This window comes from Fukomys damarensis, unplaced genomic scaffold (assembly GCF_012274545.1).
Source record: "Fukomys damarensis isolate Sample0158 unplaced genomic scaffold, DMR_v1.0_HiC HiC_scaffold_17, whole genome shotgun sequence".
Taxonomy (NCBI): Eukaryota; Metazoa; Chordata; class Mammalia; order Rodentia; family Bathyergidae; genus Fukomys; species Fukomys damarensis.
This window is the reverse complement of record NW_022900929.1, coordinates 957599-979672: the sequence shown is the minus strand read 5'-3', so window position 1 is coordinate 979672 and position 22074 is coordinate 957599. Positions and strand designations below refer to the sequence as shown.

The 22074-nt window shown below is 42.5% G+C and overlaps 1 protein-coding gene across 1 annotated transcript; it reads right to left on the bottom strand.

The window, feature by feature from the left end:
- Nucleotides 1–1223: 1223 nt before the first annotated feature.
- Nucleotides 1224–21135, bottom strand: Kpna7 (karyopherin subunit alpha 7). Its single transcript, XM_010642849.1, has 10 exons — nt 21070–21135; nt 20139–20255; nt 15704–15786; nt 15010–15278; nt 13468–13550; nt 10799–11062; nt 9199–9432; nt 7303–7485; nt 3546–3692; nt 1224–1265 (listed from the first exon to the last, which is right to left on the bottom strand). The coding sequence occupies exons 1-10, from the start codon at nt 21133–21135 to the stop codon at nt 1224–1226; spliced, it is 1488 nt and encodes a 495-aa protein (XP_010641151.1).
- Between the last annotated feature and the right edge of the window lie 939 nt (nt 21136–22074).

The window sequence follows — 22074 nt, the reverse complement described above, 5'->3', positions numbered from 1 at the left end:
ATTTGGCTTATAGGCCACAGTTTATGAATCATTGACTAAACTAGTGGTTTTAATAACTTTTGAGAGGATGTGGACAGTGGTATATATCAAACCCAGAGCCTCACACTTGCTAGGCAAGGCTGTTTCACTGAGCCACACCACCAGTCAGACCGGTGGCTGAAAGCATCAGCGTCACTTGGGAATACCTTAGAAATGTAGATTCTAAATTGGGTGCAGTGGTGCCTGCCTGTAATCCCAGCATCCTAAGAGGCTGAGACAAGAGGATCACAAATTGGAGGTTTTCAGGCTCCTCTCATACTGGGGAGCAGTCCTGTATAAAACATTCCCCAGAGGCAGAGGATGAACCTCAGATTTGAGTAAAGCACTGCCTTAAACCATTGATAATTACATAACAAATATCACGCTCAAGCTCTTTTGAAGGATTTTGAATTTCTAGGGAGGATATCATCTTAGAACTTGTCACAGTGTCAAGATACTAATTGCCAGAGGAAAGAAAGCTAAGCCATTACACTGTTCCTGGGGTACCAAGATATTTCAACTGCAAGTCTAAGCCGGTACAGATGACTATAGACCATTTGACACTGAAGTTGTTGTGTTAGAGGTGAAGGCCATGTGGTTTTAAGACATAAGGGGCTTAACTGAACTTTAATAGAGAAGTATGTTAGCTTTCTATCACTGTGTTAGCTTTCTATCACTGTGACAAATGCCTGAGGTAGTCAGTTTAGGATGAGGAAAGATTCATTTTGGCTCAGTTTCAGAAGTTTCAGTCCATGGTCTCTTGGCCCTGCTGCTTTAGGGCCTATGTTGAGGCAGCACATTGTGGTAGAAGGGCTTTGCATATGAAAACTGTTGACCTCACGGTGGCTGGGAAGCAAAGATAAAAAGCAGATGCCATGGTGCTAGTATCCCTTTCAAGGGCACAACCCCAATTACCTACTTCCTTTCACCTCCCAAAGGTCCCGCTGCCCCCAGTGGTGCTGCCACAGGCTAACAACAAACAACTGAGCCTCTATTTCATATAGGAGCTGTTGGGGGCCATTTAGGATCCAAACCATACAAGAGGTGAAAGTGCTCAACATTTTATTAAATTTTTAAAAAACTTACATTTGTGATACACTAAGAAATAGCAATGCTGCTTCTCAAAGGATGTATCCTTTAGCATTGAGTTATGGACTTAGAAGTTGTGAAACCTCTGCTATTTTCTCATGAAGAAATTCACGCATTTACAGACTTGGCTTTGGACTATGCGTGTCAGTATCTTCTTCCTTCAGGGAAGAACAGACATGGTTACAGCTCCAGGTCCCCTACATGTTGCTACTGCATATTTGACTCCATAACATCCAATGTGGACTAGAATTTGTTCTAAGTGGGACTTGAGCCCCTTCAGAGGAGAGGTAGAGGGAGTGGAGCATCAAAATATTTCTCAGAATGGACATTATTGCTGGGTGTGTGTGTGTGTGTGTGTGTGTGTGTGTGTGTGTTTGTGTGCGAGTGCACATGCACGTGTTAAAATATGCATAATAGAAATTAACCACCTTCACAGTTTCTAAGCAGATAGTTTGGAGACATTAAGAACATTCATATGGTTATACAGCTATCATAATCGTGCACCTCCAGAACCTTCTCATCTTGCAAAACTGAAGCTCTGTCCCCATCAAACATTAGCTGTCCCTTCCCCTCTTTACTCAGCCCCTTAAACCCACCATTCTATCTTGTCTCTGTGAGTTTGACTGAGGACCTCATAGAAGTAGAATCACACAATAGTTGTCCTTTTGTTACTCGTTACTGCCTTATTTGCAAATGTAGTTTTGACATACACAGACCACTGTCTTTACAGTGAATAAGGATATAATTAGTACAGCTCTTACTTCTGGATCAGAAGTCTTTAACCTGGAGCTCTTGCATGAACCCAGGAACTGAATATCCTTTTTGGGCCACATCTCCTATTGATGAGGTTTCCACAAGGACCATTAACCCAGAAGATGCTCATGACTGTACTGGGTCTTCTCTGCTTTGGGAGCATTCTATCAGGCTCAAATCAAGATTGGTCACCTCTAATTAACAACCATCACCCACCTGGTTAGATTGATTATATGATCCAATCATACAGTTTGCAGATGATTCAAGTTTGACACCAAACTGAAGTGTTTTGTTTGTTTGTTTGTTTTTTGGTGCAGGGGATTGAACTCAGGACCTTGTGCTTGTGAAGCAGGAGGTGGAACCACTGAACTAAATCCTTGGCCCATGTCACTCATTGTTTGAACTCCTAGTCCCAAGTTTGTCTGGCTAATTATGAATCTGATCTTGCCTTCTTCACATAAAAACATTTACTATGGTTTGGATATAGTTTGTGTGTGTCCTACTCTTCCCAAAGATTCATATGTTGGAACTCTGGTTCCCAATATGGCAGTGCCTAGGGGGTGGAATCTTTAGGGGGAGGGTCAAATACAAGGTGGTTGGATAACTGGAGGCCTCATCCTAGGGGGAGACTGATGTTCTTGAGGGACCCTGGTTAGTTTCCATGACAGTGAGTTCCTATCAAAAGAGCAAGTCTGGCCCCTCAATCTCTAGATCCTCAGTCTCACCACATGCCAGGTCCTACTCTTGTGCTCCCCAACAAGATGCTATCCACCATGTTGTAATGTAGCCAAGGGGGCCCTCACCAGAGACCAAATAGATGGAGCTGCCCAATCTTGGACCTTCAGCCTCTAAAACTGTGAGCTATATCACCTCTTCTCTTAGTACTCAGCTTTGGGAAATTTGTTACAACAGAAAATGATGAATGCAGTGTCTAATATAAATGCAGATCAAAGCCACATGACATCACTTCATATCCATTAGGATAACTATTATCAAAAAAATTAGAAAATACAAGCGTTGGCAAGGATGTGGAGAAATGGGGAACCTGTATAATGGGAAATAATGGTACATGCACTATGGAAAATAGTAGTGTGGTAGTTCTCCAAAAGTTATTAATGGAATCACCATATGATACAGAGATTCTACTTCTAGATAGATGTGATAGTGATATATATTTGAAAGAATGTACAGATATACAGTGGTACCTTGGTTCACAAATGCTTTCATTTGCAAATAATTTGGTTCTCAAACAGAAGCATTTGGCAAAATTTCGTTTTTGTTTGCAAACTCTACATCAGGTGACAAACACGACCACAGCTGTCTTTCCCACACAAACAAAGATGTGTCCACATTTTCAAAAATCATAGAACAAATTAAGTTTGTGAACCAAGGCACCATGTATATATGAAAGGATTGAAAGCAAATCCTCTGACAGGTATTTGTTCAATCATGTTCATTAGTGAGTGAACAAATATTAGCCGCATTATTTTTTTTATTAACAGCATTATTCACAATAGCTTCCACACTCAGAGGTTGCCCATTCAGCAGGGATGGCAGGGACATCCAGATAAATTCTGAGAAAGCTCAGGAGAACAGGGTCCTGGTGGTGGCCTGGGTGGGAGGGTCACCTACAGAGGTGGCCCCTAGGTTAGATGGCTACTTCTTTTCACTGGCAAGTCACTTACCTCACCAAAGTGGTTCTCAATGATTTGCAGAGCAGCCCATCTTATCTGAGAGTTCTCATGGTGTTGTAAAGCCTCAATTCTATCGATCCCACCAAGTTCTTCCACCAGAAGACACAAGCTTTTCTTATCACTCAGCTTCTGTGCAGCCTGGGAGCCACAAAAGAGACCATGAGACCCTGGGCAGTGCCTGGGGAGGCTGAACCTCCAGCAGCCCTCATGGGAGTGGGCCCCAGGGGGTTCAGACTCAAGGATCCTGGGGCAGCGGGGTGGGGGCTTATAAAATAAATATTTATATAAAAATGTATGTCTTTTTATTACACAAAATGCAATGTTCTGGCCTACTAGCTTCTAAAGCATTTGGGGGGGGGGCTGAACATAATACAACCCACCAATATACATATCTCTATTGCTATTTAGTAGATTCTCCCCTCTGATTCATGGAAGTTATTTTAAATGCAGTGAAGAAGAATGATTAACATTATAGAAATGTAGGCATTCTGTCCTGCCCTCCCTGGAAAGCCTTATGAACAAGTCAGGAGACCTTAGTCACAGAAGCTGCACGATGATGAAGAATTGAGTCCTGGGTACAAACAACCTGAGAACAATCCACTATGGATCACTGGCTTAATTTTTGGGCTATTTATTCATCCAAATGTTTGTCCACATTCTATGGGCAAGATGCTCAAAGATAGAGGTGCAGATGTGACTTAGAGAAAGTCTTTTCATAACTCAAAACTATTGGGAGCAATGAGTAAATAATTGCTATGGTATAGTTTTAAAATAACAGACAGTAAACTGTCAGAGGGCAGGCTTGAAGGTCTCACAGATCCTTAATGAAAGGTACTTGCCAGAGCAGGATAGCGGTTTTCCCAAAATAAGGGGCACTAAGGATGTTGAAGAAGTAGGTGTAGTGTATTGTAAGAGAGAGTAGTTGAGCTAAAACAGTGTAATGAGAGACATGGAGGGAGGGAGAGAGAGAGAGAGAGAGAGAGAGAGAGAGAGAGAGAGGGAGAGAGAGAGAGAAAGTACTATGGCATCACTATGGCATCATATCCTAAAGGGCTTTGTTATTTTTGTGTACAGTAACAAAAATCCTCTAGATCAAGTTAAACATAATCTATATGTCACATTGTTTAGCTTGAATCAGTGATGAAAGTTTGAGCTGCACATCTAAGCCTTGATATCTTCTAGTCCCATCCATTTTTCCAAAATGAGTCATTGGCCTGGAGTAAAGAAACCAAGACCAGAACTGAGGGCCTCAGTCAGCCTCACAAAGAAAACTGGGGGGCCAGGGATTTAGCTCAGTGGTTCCGCTGCCTAACTCGCAAGCACAAGGTCCTAAGTTTGATCTCCAGTACCAAAAAAGAAAAGAAATCTGGGAATTGGGGTATAAGCCAGGGCAGTAGGAGCCCTGAAAAAGGGTTTGGATTCTCATAGAACAGCAAGTGGCCCAGAAGTTGCTTTAGAGAACTTCAGTGGCACTCTGCTGCCCACCTGAGCACCATCAGGAGCTTCCTGCAACACCATCTTGATCTTCCTCCTTCATCCACTGAGCAGTGGTGGTGAACCTTTGCTGTGCATGCCATAGCGGCTATCATTTAAAGCTCTAAGAGGTTTGCCATCACTGATACAGGAGCTTCACTGGATCATCCAGTGTGATTTTCTCAGTCTTTCCCAAAACAAAAATCCCATCTCTAATTCAAGTGAAGCAGATGAAGTTACATTTCTATAGCCCAGACCCATGTTTTCACAAACTTCTCATGTCCCATCCTGTCTGCTAGCTGCTGAATCTCCATCTTTTATTGGTGTCATTTGCTCAAAGTCTCAGGCTGTAATTGGGCTGGGTTTCAAATCAGGTCTGTTCTTTCCAAGACAGTTACATGAAAAGAGTGTTCAAAATAGGCTTTTAGGTCCGGGGATTTAGCTCAGCGGTTCGGTGGCCTGCCTTGCAAGCGCAAGGACCCGAGTTCAATCCCCGGTACCAAAAACAAAAAAAACAAAAAAAAACAAAAAAAACCCCAAAAAACCCAACAACAAAATAGGCTTTTAAAGGGAATTCCCTGATGATACTTTGAAGCTTTTCAAGTGGCTTGGCTGCATGTAAAAGGAGCTTAATCAAATGGACATAGCCAGCCTCCAAGACGGCCCCTGATGATCCCTGACTCCAGATACTCATTCCTTGGTGTAGTTTCCCCTTAGCCTGAATAGGGCTGACCTGTGTAAGCCACAGGGTGCTGCCAAAATTACAGTGTCACCTCCCAGGCCAGGTCAAAAAAGACATTAGCACTTTCTTCAGAGGGTTCCTCCTTGGACAGGTCCCTGTGGCAGGGTAATGTGAGCCCACCTCCCCAAGCTGCTGAGTCAGCAGAATCCAGTTGCAAAGCTTTTAAAGATTCCTGGACCCAAAACTAAGATGCATATTTGTTTTAAATCACAAAGAGATGATTTCCTATGCATCCACACAGACCACACAGAAATAGTATCTGAATATTAGTTTAACTTCATTTCAGAACGGAGACATTTCCAGAATTCTAGTTCAGTGCTTTGTAATACTTTTCTCCAGTCACAGAGATGGATGGAGATGGAACTTTCTTATGGCCTCTCAGGACAGATCCCTGTTATCCTCTTGCTGCTCCTTCACAGATCTCCTGTGTTGCAGCCTTCTCAATGTGCACTGTTTGGAAGTGTCAGGGGCTTACTGACTCTTGTCTTCCTTAATACCTCTGTCAATTCCTCTGCCTCACTCAGAACAAGTCAGCCTCCTAACAGACCCTATGGGACCTGGCCTCTGGGTGCCTTCAGCCTGATCTCCCACCACGTTCCACCACTTTGCTCTGGCCACACACCCCTTTTACTAGTCCTTTTGTCTAGAATGTTCTCCAGATAGCTACAAGACTCACTCTCTCAACTGGCATGCTGGCACACACTTGAAAGCTCAGCACTCTGGGAAGTTGGGGCAGGAGGATCACCAGTTCCAGCCCCGCCTGGGCAACTCGGCAATTTAGCAGCTTAGTGAGACCCCATCCTAAATTTAAAATAAAACAAAACAAAAATACTAAGAAGAGAGCTGGGGAGGTTTCAGTCCTCAGTACCATCACCAAAATAAAAAAAAAGACTCACTCTTTCCAACCTCTGCTCAACTGTTCCTCTTCAGAGAATATTCCCTTTCCTGATTACTGCATATACACTGCCATGTCTACTCCTCATCCTGCATGATTACTGACCACCTTTTTGTTCAGTATTGAGGATCAAATCTAGAGCCTTTGCTCTGTGCTACACCCCTGGCCCTTTTAATTTTTTATTGAGACAGGGTCTCACTAAGTTGCTAAGTTACCCAGGCTGGGTTCAAATTTGTGATCCTCCTGCCTCAGCCTCCCAGATGCTGGGATTATATGTGTGTGTGTCACCTTGCCTGGCTAGTGACTACCTTTTATTTGATTTACTTTATCCAGTACCCCCTCCCTGATGTGTCTTTCCCCACCCCACCAACACATATGCTCCACTAAAATAAGAGTTTTGTGCTGGACTATTCTGAGCATGCAGAAGTGTGCCTGACACCGAGACCTCACTTGAGAAAATGAAGGCATCAGTCCTTCTGTGAGATGCCTCTTTTTGTACTGCCCACAAGACATGAGGACAAGACAGAGGGTGAGGGGAGTGGAAAGGAAGCAGAATCCTACTTGGGTTTCAAGAACCAAATTAAATGTCTTAAATTACAGGCTGCTGTTTACAAACCAACCTATTGATAACAGCTCACCTGGAGAACATAAGAGATGACATTCAGGATGATAAGGATGATCTTCACATCTGGGACAGTGAGCAGACTCAACAGCGGCCCCAGGACTCCAAAGTGAACAAGCTGGAACAACTGGTCCGCAGAAGCCCCCATTGCGAGGTTAGCTACTGTCCAGACAGCTTCTTTCTGGACTTTGTATTCTCCCTGTGGAGACTCAGTGTTTACATTCACTACAGATCCTGAAGCACCTAAAAGTGTGCTGTCTTGACTCACTTTTGAGGCAGGTTGGGGATACTCAGGACTCTACAGGCAATTTCTGTAGTATGCCTTAGCTGCCTGCCTTCCCACTAACAAGACAGCATCTGAGAAGCCATGAAACCAGTGAAGCAGGCAGTGGGGGCTTAGAGAGAGGCTCTGAGATGAAGTAAACTCATTGCCCTATTTCAGCCTATGGGGAAAATACAACCGACATAAATTGATCTTATCTATATAGATTAGGAATTATGCTTGGAATTTTAGAGGATAGTGGCCTATATCTATATTTCTAATCTGACACAGTAAAACTTTGGGTAAATTATATAGCAGGGCATAGATGTGATCTCTAGTAGACTGAGACAGCCCAGAGATAACAGAGAAATATCACTGAAATATTGTTCAATGAATCCTTTACATTTATAAAAAAAAACACTTGGTGAGCCGGGATTTAGCTCAGTGGTTCCACTGCTTGCCTTGCAAGCACAGGGACCCAAGTTCGATCCCTGGTACCAATAAACAAACAAACAAACAAACACTTGGCCCAGACATGTAGGCATATTTTATCATGGGTCCTCCTACTGGCTGGGGAAAATTGGCCTCAGGGTAGAACAAAGACAAGAACAAATAACTTATGGCCTCAATCAAGTTCTAGTTCAAAAGACATGGTTTGAAATATGAGTACTACTTGATTTTATAACCGGATATTCCTTATTAGAACAAGTATATTCCTAGAAGAATATAGGCTAGAAAGTGCTGAAGAGACTGGAAAATGCCATAATTTGGGCTGCACACCTGTCCTGCTTTTTCTACCGGCCTCACACCTGGAAACCTGACATCCAACCTCAGAACAGAGAAGCCAGTAGCTTCTCGTCCTTGGGCCCTATCACCTTCCTACCACCCACAGTCCAAGGTGACCGTCCATGACTGTAGGTGGTTTAATGGTAGCTCCTTCATTCAAAAGTGGCAAAAGAAGGTCTGGGATTTAGCTCAGTGGTTCTGCTGCCTGTTGCAAGCACTTGGTTTAATGGTAGCTCCTTCATTCAAAAGTGGCAAAAGAAGGTCTGGGATTTAGCTCAGTGGTTCTGCTGCCTGCCTTGCAAGCACAAGGACCAGAGTTCGATCCCTGATACAAAAAAAAAAAAAAACGTGGCAAAAGAAGATACTGACAGTAATTACTCCTAGGGAAAGGAAGTAGGTATCAGGAGGAGGAAGGAAGCTTTATTTTACTTTCACATTTGAATTTTTCATTTAGATTATCACTTTAATCAATTTCATCTATGCACTGAAAATGTCACTTTTTTTTTTTCATTGTATAATATCATGGTGGCCTGGTAAGTTTTTCCTACTAAAACAAAAATGAAATCTCCTTCCTCTTTTGATAGGTAGAGAACAGATGACACATTCTCTGACCGCCCCATTGACATAAGCCAGTATTTACCAGCTCAAGATTTTTCTGTGGGGGTCACCTGTTCGATGAACAATACTTGTTCAATGAGTTCTTCTGAATGGAGGTCTCTTAGTGTTCCTAGTCACAGCCAGGGACCTAAGGTTTCAGAGCTTTCTTGTGATCTCAATAAATTTGCTTCTTAGCCTGTGTCTAAATTCCTGAAGGAATTCGGGGACATGGAGGGTAACCTTTTGGTTGCAGAGTGTGCCACTTACATTTCTTAGCAGAGCCACCAAAGGAGGTATCAAATTATGAGTGATCAGCCCCTGGATGTGCTGGTGGGGTCCAGCAGCCACGTTGCTCAGGGCCCAGGTTGCCTCCTTCTGGATGGAGGACCTGGGGTGCTGTAGGAGCTGGGGCAGCACCTTCAGCATGCCTGCATCAATGGCCATTTGGGTCTGGTGATCCGTTCCTGTGACAATGTTCCCCACCGTGCGGAGAGAAGGGGTCTGGAAGAACATGGTTACAAGTCTAACTCAGTATCACAAATCTATCACAGTAAAAGGTGAAAATTGCACCTGGTTCTGGGCCCTGCTAAACATCATCTGTGCTGTGCTATTATTTTCCAGAACCATGAGAACCACAGTATTTTATCCACGATCCTTATTGAGTCAACACACTGTGTTCCTAGTACTTGTGTCAAGGTACTTGCCAGATTCCCAAAAGCTCTGGTGTAGGTGGTAGAGAATTCAAGGGATAACTTCATCAGGAAATAAGCTGGGTGTGATGGCACAGGCCTATCATCCCAGCACTTGGGAGGCTGAGGCAGGAGGATCTCAAATCTGAGGCCAGTCTGGGCTATTTAGTGAGACTCTGTCTCAAACTAAACAAAACAACAACAAAAACAAAACAAAAAGAAATGCTTCTGTCCTTATTACATTCTTTCAACTGGGGAAAAAGCCAAATTGATTATAGTGTCTATCATGTCATAACTTTTACTGAATGTGTACTTAGCACTAGTGTCAAGCTTCTTTGTATTTTTAACTGGAATTAATGGTCCCAGTGGCCTTTCTTGGCACATTCATAAACCCCTTACAATAACTCTGAAGGTCACCAGGATATATTCAAGTTGGGCTTAAGGCAGCAAGCCACTGGGAGGATCTACTGTGGATTTATTTGGGTTTCTCTGTACTGTAGTGGCAGCTCCTGGAGAAGCCCACTCACAATTCTAGTTGCCCTAGCCTCTCTGGCTACATACTTGCTACTCAAGTGAGAGATGGAGACTGTACTATAGTGTAGTGTATAGTTGGTATTGCCTTTAATAACCTAGCAAAGTGTTGCATAATGATTTTACTTAATAATGGTTTACTTGCCTTTTTTTTTTTTTTTTGCCTGTATCTCGGTAATCTAAGAACAAACTGAAGAGAGTAAGGGGAAATTTTCTTTCATATTGTGTAAGAAATTCCAATGCTACAATGAGCTACACACACACACACACACACACACAAATTGGAAAATGCATGTGTGTGTGTAAGTCCACATGCAAAGACCACTAAAGGAAAAGATTAAGAGTGGTTCCCTGGGTGGTAGGATTATAAGCAATTTCCACTTGATAATTTTCTATATTTTTGGACATCAGATTAAGCATAAGTTATTTAACACCCACTAGGAGTTTCAATCAAAATAGATTTGAGTCCTTGGCCAAAAAAGTGGCAAAGACCAGGGAAACACAGATGGTAAATTGTGTTTCAGGTAAAGAATCAGAGCCAACTGTGAAGCCCTAGAGTCGGGGACAGAACCTGGTGAGGTGGATCTCTGACACACAGAATAATCTGAAAGGCCTCAGAGACAGACAGGACGGGGATGGTTATTTACCAAAACACTGAGTTCCACACTAGTTAGGAGCTCCACCAGCCTGGGCAGGACTCCTGTGTCAAGTACCAGGGTGATGCGCTCACTGCAGGCATCCGTGAGGTAGGACAAGGCCCAGCAGGTGTCTGAGAGAATCTCACTGTCCTGGTACTGGAGGAGGTGAGAGAGGACAGGCAGAATCTGCCTCACTGCCTCCTCGCAGGGGTATGGGTCCTTGCCTCGGCACAAGTTGGACAAGGTCCACGTGATGTTCCGTAGAAATGTGATCTGAAACAAAGAGATGGCTTTCAGCATCAGGTGGAAAGAAGATGCAAATGGCAGTGTGCCCTTCCTATCCCTGATCAATATTATTGATCAGCATGAACCAAAGTTTTTGAGCTGCAAATAGAAACTTGTTCTGGGCAGTGATATGTATTAGGGACGAAGAAGATGGGCTTTACATTTCATATTCAAATGTTAGATGGAGGCTTCTTTATTCTTCAGAATGTCTTTTCCTACTCTACTTGATTGATGACCTGATTTCATTTTCTCATTAACAAAAAGATTGAGCAGGAGTAACTTGGTCTTTTTGCTAGCCTATAACTCTATCAACATGTCCTAGTCATATTTCTGATCTTCTATTTAAGAATCAACCTTGCCACCCTCCCCTGGGTCCTATCACTTTATGTCCTTAGAGACTCTGTCCCTCCACCACTGCCATGACTATAGAAATGAACTCTGGGACTTTCAGCGGCTCCTTCTACCATTCCCTTAGCACCTCTCCAGCCACCACCCTAGTTCTGTTTCTGTTCTCTAGTCCTTTCTCAAGGACCTCTCTCTCCCTTCACCTCTGTTTCTCTGCATATGTCTGTTTCTCTTTCTATCTCTCCGGCCCTCTCTGTCCCTCTGTACCTCAGCCTTTCTGTCCCTATCTCTCTGGCAGTACTGGGGATTAAATCCACAGATGCTGTACCACTGAGCTACATCCCTAGTTCATTTGTTTGTTCATTCGTTTGATCTCCACCCCGCTTGCATATCTATAGTATCTAGCTCTATCATCTAGAGCTGTGGTGGCAATCCTACGGCACATATACCGTGGCACAGCGGGCTGTTATCACTGAAAGCTTCAAAAGGTTCACCATCACCGATCTAGAGAAAGGATCTTGCTAAGCTGCCCAGGCAGAACTAGAACTTGCAATCCTCCTGCCTCAACCTTTCTCAGGGCTAGGATTACAAGCATTCACCCTCATGCCTGGCTTTAAGGAAGCATCTTTATGCAATGCCTGCCCCGCAATTTCCTACTTGTTCTTTAAACCATCTTCACCTGGTGTCTGCCCCTACTTCCTTGTAGTTAGGAATGGAAACCAGATCCTTCCACATCCCCTGATTCAATGTTGCTTCTCAGTTCTAAAACTACTGTCACTCCCAGCTGTACTGAGCAGCCATCCACTCTCTTTTGAGAAAGCTTTTCTTGGTTGTCACATAAGACCTAGTTTTCTATTGCTGAATGAGCTGTTTCTTCTTCATCTTCTTGGTAGGCTCTCCTGACCTCTTAATATTACAGCCCTCAAGACTTCATCCTGGCCCTTCTCCCATTCTAGGTCAGGGACTGGAGAATGTCTGGCAAGGGCTGTGTAGTAAATATTTTCAGCCGTGTAACCCATATGGTTTCTTGTAACTACCCATAACACAGCGATGGCCACAGATGCTAGGTAAATAAATAGGTGTGACTATGGTCCAATAACATGTTATTTACAAAGCAAACAGCTGGTCAGGTTCAGTGTGTTGATTCCTGTTCTGGTTGACCTTGCCCAGCCGGATGACCCATGAACATTACAGTAACTGGACTGGCAGAGCCATCAACCTGCCATTTCTGTCATGGTGCCTCTAATGAACCCCAGCCTTTATAAAGGAAGATCTGATTCCCCTTTTCCTCCATCTTTCTCTTTCTCTATGAGGAGTGTCATCTCCACAATCTGTCCTGAAACCTGGCAGCATCCTTCCTTCATTTCCTTCCATGTCTGGCACAGCAGCCTCCCAGGGCACATTTCTGCTGGATCCCTCTGCTATAACCCTACCACAGGCAGCCAGAATGATCAGATCACCTCACTTCCTACCTGACATCCTCCAAAGGCTCCGTTTTGCCACCAGGATGATATCTAAGACCTTTGTCCTACTTCTCTCTCCTTACAAACTCCCTTGGTCTTGGTTAGCCCTTTTTGGTTCAAGCATGCCTGGTATTCTCCCACATAGGGTTTGGAATTTATTCCCTTGGCTTCTCTTCATCTCTTAAGGCAAATCTAGAACCCAATTCCTAAACCAGGGTGTCCTGTATTGCTACCTCAACATTTATCATCTAAGCTTCAAACTTAGACCCTGTTTCTCAGGAACAGAACTAGAAAGCCATTATGTCTGTCTTTGCCCTTTGGATAGAGATCTATGTTGGCAGGATGGTAAGCCTTGAAAATTTTTAATGGACTTCTGTTAATATCCCCAAGAGAAAGATTAGCACTTCTGGCCCATAAAGACAAATTTGGGTCAATCTTTACCCAAAATGATACCGTCCTAGACCTCTATCATAATGGGCCAGGCAGCAGCCACATGATCTAGCATTGATTTGGAAGTATTTCCTCCAATTTCTCAGCCTTCAGAATTTGTTACCTAGCTAGCTTTTCTAATTTAAAGACACTCACTGATATGGTTGATGAAATCAGGGCTGTCAGACGTGGGATGACATTGCTGGAGATAACAACATCTCTGAATTCTGGGCCATCACCTGCAAATAGGTCAGAACTTGACACTCAGAGAACAAAGACAATTATCTAAATGGGTGAGTAACTTTTAAAAGAAGTTTATGCAAAGGATGAGAGACTCATTCTTGGGGTTGTAGCAAGTAAATAGGAAAGCCATATACTAGAACCTGACTCTCCAAAGTGTCTGTTGGGTGGACATTCCTGATGTGACAAGCAGCTGCCACACAGCCATGACTGCTATAAAGCAGAAGCTGTAGATACACAAAGGAGCCAGCCGACTCAGCCTGGGTGGCAACTATAAATGCTGGCAGTGCTTCACAGTGTGGTTCTCGGGAAGACCAAGTCTAGTGCAGACAGGCTGTCTTCCCAGAAGGCTCTGGCATGGGGCAGGAACTTCCAAGTGCAGTTCAGAACAAAATCTAAGGCTCAGTGAGGACTGGCGATTGACCATCTTCAACTTCAGCCATTGAGGCAGTGAGTAAGTCTGTGCAGTTCAGAACAAAATCTAAGGCTCAGTGAGGACTGGCGATTGACCATCTTCAACTTCAGCTAGTATACCTTCTTAATACCCTAGAGATTAGTCTCATTTTGCACTCTTCAGCCATTGAGGCAGTGTGTAAGTGATGTTATACTTCCCCATCATGCCTTTCCCTTATTGAACCAAGCAAAATGAGAGACAACATCTCTGTAATAGACACATTACTTCTGCAAGCATTTTTAAATGCAGTTATTTTATATTCTGTTTGCTAATCCAATAGCTGAAGTCCTTAGAGATCTAACCATACTTGTGTTTATGCTGACTCGGTCACGTTAAGTTGCTGCTTCTCTGAACTTGAAATTGCTAAAATCTGGCTGATTTTAATATGTCAAGATCCTGAGGGACCCAATGGAGTATTTTCCCCTCTAGAGAGCGTTAGGATTTACTTCAGCCAGGAATCTGGGGGCTTCCAGCCTTGCAGCACTAATCTCCTCTCTTGTGCTTTCCCGGACCATTCAGGGAGGGTTAGGGCTGCATTTTCAGGAAAGCCTTTTTGTTCCAAGCTCAGGAGAGGTTTTTTTTGTTTGTTTGTTTATTTTTTGTTTTTTAATGTTCTCTTAGTACTCTCAGGGAGGTGCGTGTCCTTTTAGGGTCCTGGATGATGTAAGGATCTGTCCTCAACCCTTACACTGCATGTGCCAAAGACTTGTCTTTTGTTCCCAAAACCACGAGGACCTGAGGCTCTAGGAATCTGGTACTGGCAGATGTACCTAGGCAGCCTGTTGATTTAGTATGTGCTGTGTCACCAGATTTCAATTTCAATTTTTGGTCTCTGAACTTGGCTCTGAATTTTGAAATAGCTCATTGTACCCTTCCCAGCACTTCAAGGTATTTATACTGAGAGAGGCTCCAGAATATCGAGTACACCATACCTCCCCAAGAACTCCCTAGCACCCTGCATGCCTGGCCCACTGCTTGCATACCCACCAAGGGGAGAGTCTCACCGGCTATGTTGCCGAGTGCCCACACTGCCTGCTCACACACAGTCATATTGGGGGAAGACAGGAGCTCAGCAAGGGGTAGAATGGCACCCCCCTTCACAACTGCTTGGGTATCCAGTGAAGTCCCTGAAGCAATGTTGGTCAGAGCCCAGGCTGCCTCGAACTGCAAACAGGGGTGATGGGATGACTTCAGGAATTCCACCAGCCTGGGGATGACCCCTGATTCAACGATCATTTTGAGAGGAGGATTCTTTTCCTGGGACAGCATTTTTCTGTGCAGTGAAAGAGGGTGGAGACAGTCACATGGGGAAAGTGGTAAGAACCTCCTTTCTAGATGTTTTTGGCTATCTTGACTAACAGATGAGACAAATAGCTGGGCCAGAACTACTTAATATCCTTGCCCTGCCTGTAGCACTTTGCAGCAATAAACCAACATTTTGCCCTTCAGGTATTATCTTATGAGCTCAAATTCCTGTAGAGGCCAATGTAAATCAAGCAATTCATCTCTGACAACACATTGCATCTTTTAAATTGCCCTGAAGGACAGTGTAGCATAGCAATCTAGTCTTACTTGTGGATGGACTAGCCTTTTCCTATATTTCATGGGAATTTTTGCCAATGCCAAGAAACTAAACAGGCCTCTGCAGCTCATTTCTGGCTATAAACCTGCAAAGAGCAGAAGTTGGCTTGGTGATACCTGATTGCCTGGGTGGCCTCGAAGCATACAGCCAGATCTAAGCTATTCATGCCTTTGATTATTTCATCCAGTGTAAGACAGACCTACAAGGAGAAACATATTCAGGTCAAAGTCTCTGCCAAAAGGAAGCATAATCCTCACTTAGTCTACCCATCCATCTGATGAAAAGTTTGGCTGGAGCAGGATCTCCCATTGTACACGCTGGTCTGTATTAGAGGAGGGAAGAATACCCAGTGATCCATGGTTTATAGACCATAGTGTAACACTTCCTGTGTTTAGAGAAAGAGTAATTTCTATTTTAAATTTTATTTTTAAATTTTTTCCTAATACATGTTTGCATTACATAGTGATTACATTCATCATGAGAATGATAACACATCTTAATTCTTTTTACTTCTCTTTCTGCTTCCCTCCACCTCCTGGTAGGGAAAAAATTCCTACCACCTTTTTATCCCATGCAGTGAGAACATGTTAGTGTTACAAACTGGGTGTGGTAACACACACCTATAATGCCAGCATTCTGGGAGGATTGCAAATTCCAGCACAGTCTGGCCAATTTAGCAAGTGTGTGTCTTAAAATTTAAAAGGGCTTGGGGGGTGTGCTTAGTAATAAAGCACTCCTGGTTTCAACCTGTACCAGTGCAATAAAATAAACCCTACGTCCACTAATCAGAAGACTTAACACTGTTGACATGGCAATATTCTACAAATTCCTGTACAGATTCAATTCTATCATCATCAAGATCTAAGGTGTCTTTATTGAAGAAATCGACTTGCTTTCAGAAGCCAAGTGTGGTGGTACATGCCTGTAATCCTAGCACTCTGGGAGGGTAAGGCAGGAGGATTTCAAGTTTGAGCACAGCCTAGGAAACTTAGCAACTTAGTGAGACCCTGTGTCAAAATAAATGTATCAATAAACTTAATAAATATTAAAAATCAATATTAATTAATTGATTGATTAAAAGGGCGAAGGATGCAACTCAGTGTGAAGGTCTTGGGTTCAATTGCCAGTATGCAGCCCCACAAAGATAAAAATAAAATTCATAGGGAATAAAAGGATCCAGAAGAGCCAAAACAATATTGCAAAGAACAAAGATGGAGGGCTCACAATTCCCAATTTCAAAGCCTACTACACAGCTATAGTTATCAATCTCTGTTGTACTGGCATAAAGAGATCAATGAAAGAGACTAGAGACAGATAAACCCTTACAGTTACGGTCAGTTGATTTTTTTTGTTTTGTTTTGTTTTTTGTTGCGACAGGTTCTCCCTATGTAGTTCAGGCTGGCCTTGAATTTGAGGCACTTCTGCCTTGGCCTCCCAAGTGCTAGGATTACAGGCATGCACCACCACACCTGGCTCGATTGAATTTTTTGACAAGGGTGCTAGGACTAGTCAAAGGATAGAGAATATAGTCTTTTCAAAAAATGATGCTGGGACAGGTGAATATCCCAGGCAAAAGAATGAAGTTGAATTTCTTTTCACATCATTTATGAAAGTTTACTTAAAATGGATCAAAGACCTAAACATAAAAGCTAAAGTTGTAAAATTCTTAGGAGGAAACATAGGCATAAATCTTTGTATTAGGCAATTAATCTAGTATTCAGAATATAGAAAGAACTCCTATAACTCAATAAAAAGACAAATTATTTACTGTAAATTTAGCAAGATACTGTCTCAAAAAAAAAAAAAAAAAGGTCGAGTATTTAGCCTAGTGTTCAATCCCCAGTCCCAGGGTTCAGTCCCTGGTACTGCAAAAAAAATTACTTTATCTAGAAAATGGGTATGGAGTTTAGACATTTCTCCAAAGACATACAGAGAGGCAACAAACACAAGGAGGCTTGTGCATTCATCGCTAGAAACTGTTCAAAATCACAACATAACCTTCTGTGACCACTAGAGGGCCACACTTTTTTAAATGGACAATAACAGACTGTCACACATGTGTAAATACCTAATAATTTCTCTGGTGTGAAAAACTATAGTAGTACATAAGATCCTAATGATATCATTGACAATGTGAAATAGGAATAAAAGGGCTAAAGGTGTGGGGAAAGTAGGAGGGGTAGGGGAAAGGTAATAAGGGAAAAGAAAAAAAATATGAGAAAGTGAAAAAAATATGAGAAAGTGAAAAAAATGGAAATAAAGTGTTTGTAAATGGGGAGGGGAGGAGGGGGTGAAGGAGGGGCAGGGACAAGGGGAAAAAATGAGAACCAAGACCTGTCATGTAGAGGTACAAGATCCCAATAATGAATGTAACTGTACTGTATACCTAAAATGTACCAATAAACTCAATGAGAAAAAAAATGTGGAAAGTGTACAACAGTGCACCTACTTTGTAAAGTAGTTTGGCAGCATACTACTTTTCTGCTGCTGCAAAGATTACCATAATAATGGCTTGAAACAATATAAACTTAATCTCTTATTGTCCAGATAGTCTCAGAAGCTCAGAATTAGTTTCACTGGGCTGAAGTGAAGGTGTCAGAGGGAATCCATTTCCTTCCCCTTTCAGCTTCTAGCAGGGTCACCTGTATTCCTGAGCTTGTGCCACTCCTCCATTTCCAAAGTATGTCACATCTCTTTTTGCTTTGACTCCTCCATTACAAAAACAGCTACAGTTATGACAAGCTCACTCAAATAATCCAGGAAAATTTCCTGATCTCAAGATGCTTAACTTAATTACATCTTCAAGAATGCTTTTGTCATATGGCAACAGTCACAGGTTCTGGAGATGAGGAGATACACACATTTTGGGGACTACTTTTTAGCATACTATAAAGAGTTAAGCATAAAATTAGCTTAAAACTCAATAATCCTACTCCTAGATATACTGCCAAAGAAATTGAAAACATGGGCCCTGTAAAAATCTGTACCCAAATGTTAATGGCAGCATTGATTACAATAATAAAAAGTAGAAACAACTCAAGTGCCTACCACCTAATTAATGGATAAACAAAATGCATTCTACCCATACAATGGAATAGTGTTCAACCAAAACAGAAGGAAGTGAGGATGCATGCTACAACATGAATGAACCTTGAAAATTGTATGCTAAGTGGAAGAAGCTCACACTCACTAACCATATTACATGACTATCTATATAGAATGTCCAACGTAGGTAAAATCATAAAGACAGAAAGTAGATGCATCTTTGCTAGGGGGTGCAGAGAATGTGAACAATGCATGTGGAGTTTCCATCTGAGTAATGAGTATGTTCTGCAATGAGTTAGTGGTGATGGTTACACAACCTTGTAAATTAACAGAAACCACTGACTCTCTCTATATAATGATAAATTTATATATATATTTATATACATTTATATTTTATAAATATAAATACATACAAATATGTATATATATTTTTGGTACTGGAGATCAAACTCAGGACCTCACACTGACAGGCACTTGCTGTGCCACTGAGCTACATCTCTGGTCCCAAAGTGTATATTTTCAAAGAGTGAATTTAGGAGCCAGGCGTGGTGGTGGTGTGGTGGTGCACACTTATAATCCCAGCACTTGGGAGGCTGAGGCAGGAGGATTGCTGTGAGTTTGAGACCAGCCTGGGCTACATAGTGAGTTCCAGGTCAGTCCCAACAACATAGTGAGACCCTCCCTCAAAAAAAAAAAAATAAGTGAATTTAGGGATATATAAATTTTATCTTAATTTTAAAATAGACTAATATTAACATGCTAATATAGGATAAAGGGAAACGGCATTTTTTCACAGCTTTGTTTCATTCCTTCCTTAGTTGGTGGAAACTCTAGGGACTACTATGGAAGTTAAATAGATATATGGTTCATATCCCTGTGGCAATTCAGAGAATGATTTTACCCAATACACTGGATGAATGGTGATCTATAATTGGATCCACTTGACAAAATTGAACCAATCTGTCCTCCAAGAGCCCTACAAAGTGGAGGGTACAAAAGATATGTATGAATAGTAATGGCAGACAGCAGTGTGCTACAGGTGACCTATAAATACAACAATGTTGAAATTCTGAGAGGGAAAACTTCCTGGTCAGGGCATTAAGGATTCACAAAAAACAGGTCTGGCCTTAAAATTCACCCAGGATTTGCACTTAGTGAGGTCGGGGAGGATGGAGAATGGAACACAAAGGATAGCATTCAAGTCTTAGAAAAGGCTTGTGACGGGACCTGATGCCTCTACTAAGACAATCTCTGTAAATGCTCATTTCCTAAATTCCCAGTCTTAGGGTAGCAAGAGAATGTTCAGTTAGCAGTAGCACTCTCTCCACTTCCATTAGAACTTGGATCCTATAGACTCACAGCCAAGAGATTATGTGAAGACTCTTAGCTTTTTGACAAGGGCACTTGGGCTCTACCAATGATCTCTTCACTAAGGCCTTAAGTTAGAATCTGCAAACTCTGAGTCTTGAACACTCTAAAGCCAGAGAAAACCATGTCCTGACATACCCCTTTGGAAGCTAGGTCAGGGGAGAGGTAGGTGATATTCCTCCTCTTTAAAGCCTGCTCATCTTTCTTGGCCTTCCGGAGCTCCAGGCTGAGAGCCATCCTCTGTTGTCGCCTCACCTAGTAAGGAAAAGAAAACAATTGGAGCAATTAGATCCAGGGAACCGGAAAGCCAGGATGTTACCCCATTTGGCCTTTGGAACATGTTTCAAAGCATCTGATGCACTTTTACAGATGCAGAAGGCTGGGAGAGTTAAGATCACACTGTTAATCATCTCATCCCTATTTACCTCTTCTTCTTTCTCCTACTCTTCTACCTCTAGGATTCAGTCTTCTGCTCAGTGTAAAGGATGGCCAGTGACATCCTTGTTAGGCTAGGGTTCACAGCTGTAAAGGTATCTTAGTAAAGCATTGCACTGCACTGGGCCTGAAACCTCTTTGTTGATGTTGTTTAGTTCCTGAAGAGAATGTTTGCTTACTGGATAAGCCAACCCAGGCCTCCTAAATGAATGTTTTCCTAATTATCCCTTCATATCTCTTCACATCTCCACACCCCTCATTTGTTTGTTTGTTTGTTTGTTTTTGTTTTGAGAAGGATTTTTTGGTGGTAGTACTAGTACAGGAGATCAAGCCCAGACTCTACCCGCTGAGCTATATGCCCAGTCATTTTTATATTTTTTCTTTTGAGACCATGTCTTACTAAGTCACAAAGTTGCCCACACTGGCTTGAATTTGCGATCCTCCTACTTCAGAGTCACCCTTTTTTTTTTTTTGGTACCAAAGATCCAACTCAGGACGTTACACTTGTGAGGCAGGCAACAGCATCACTGGGCTAAATCCCCGGCCCAGATCTACCCTATTTTTGATATATTTTAGTCATGTGCAATTTATTTCACTGGTCATTGATGAAATGAGGCAGATACTTCATACTCACAGATGCATCTTTTCCTCGGTACTTAAATTTTTTCAGCCTCTCTTCTGGGGCATCCAGGGTGGGCATATTGACTAAAAGAGGAAAATCACCTGCAGGAGATTTACAGAGAGATTTTCATGCAGTGTATGTCAAAGTCATTACCCTTCTAGGGATCAGAAAGTAGATTCAGGAAGACAGCTTCTATGACATCACCATGCCTGTTCAGTAGGCCATGAGCACTGTAGGAGACCAGGTCTGGGGTGCAGTAGTTAAGGAAATCTTTAAAAAGCAAATTAGCTTGGACTGGGACAGTAATGACAAGTACAGGTTGGGCAGAAACAGGAGCCTTTCTTCAGGGTCCAAGGAGTTCTGTATACAGCACATGTGCTAGATGGGCAGCAGCCAACCAGTTCCAATGGGGACAGCCCCTTTCTCCCAGCCCAATACATCTCTAGCACAACCCACTGCTGAGCCTGTGGTCAACTTCCTCCACCTGGCCTAGGCCACCCTCACCTTCCATCCACCCTATCACACCTTGCAACTTGTCTCCCTGCTTCTACCACTGTATTTTCCTGATCTCTTCTCTATAAGAGGCCATAGGATTTGTTAAAGAAAACAACCTGATCATGTCACTTCCCTGTTTAACAACATTCTCCTGGCTGCCCACTGAGCTTAGAAGAAAATCCAAACTGCATCCAATGTCCTGCATGAGCCGAACCCAGCCCACCTTACCTCCAACAACTCTTTCTTGATCACCGTATACTGAACCCTAGGCTTTTGTCATTAGACATTTCAAGGTTATCCTCAGTTAGGAAACAAGCTGGCCCTCCCAGGGTCTTTGTAGAATTGGTTCCCTTTCATTCAGTCTCAACTCAAATATCACTGTAGAAAGCCTTTCCTATCTAAGTGTCTGAGTGTCTTCCTAATCAGTCAATTTTATTTTTTATCAGCCTTACCACCTGATACATATATATCTTATACATATACATATATACATATGTGTGTGTGTGTGTGTGTGTGTGTGTA

Bases quoted from the DNA above. Each gene is read 5' to 3' on its own strand.
- Kpna7 (XM_010642849.1), bottom strand. From the start codon at position 21,135: ATGCCCACCCTGGATGCCCCAGAAGAGAGGCTGAAAAAATTTAAGTAC. The intron at 15,787-20,138 runs GTATGTCAGGAC...TTCTCCTTGTAG, and splicing joins CTGACCTAGCTTCCAAAGGG to GTCTGTCTTACACTGGATGA. The intron at 3,693-7,302 runs GTGAGCTGTTAT...TGTGGCTCCCAG, and splicing joins TCATCTCTTATGTTCTCCAG to GCTGCACAGAAGCTGAGTGA.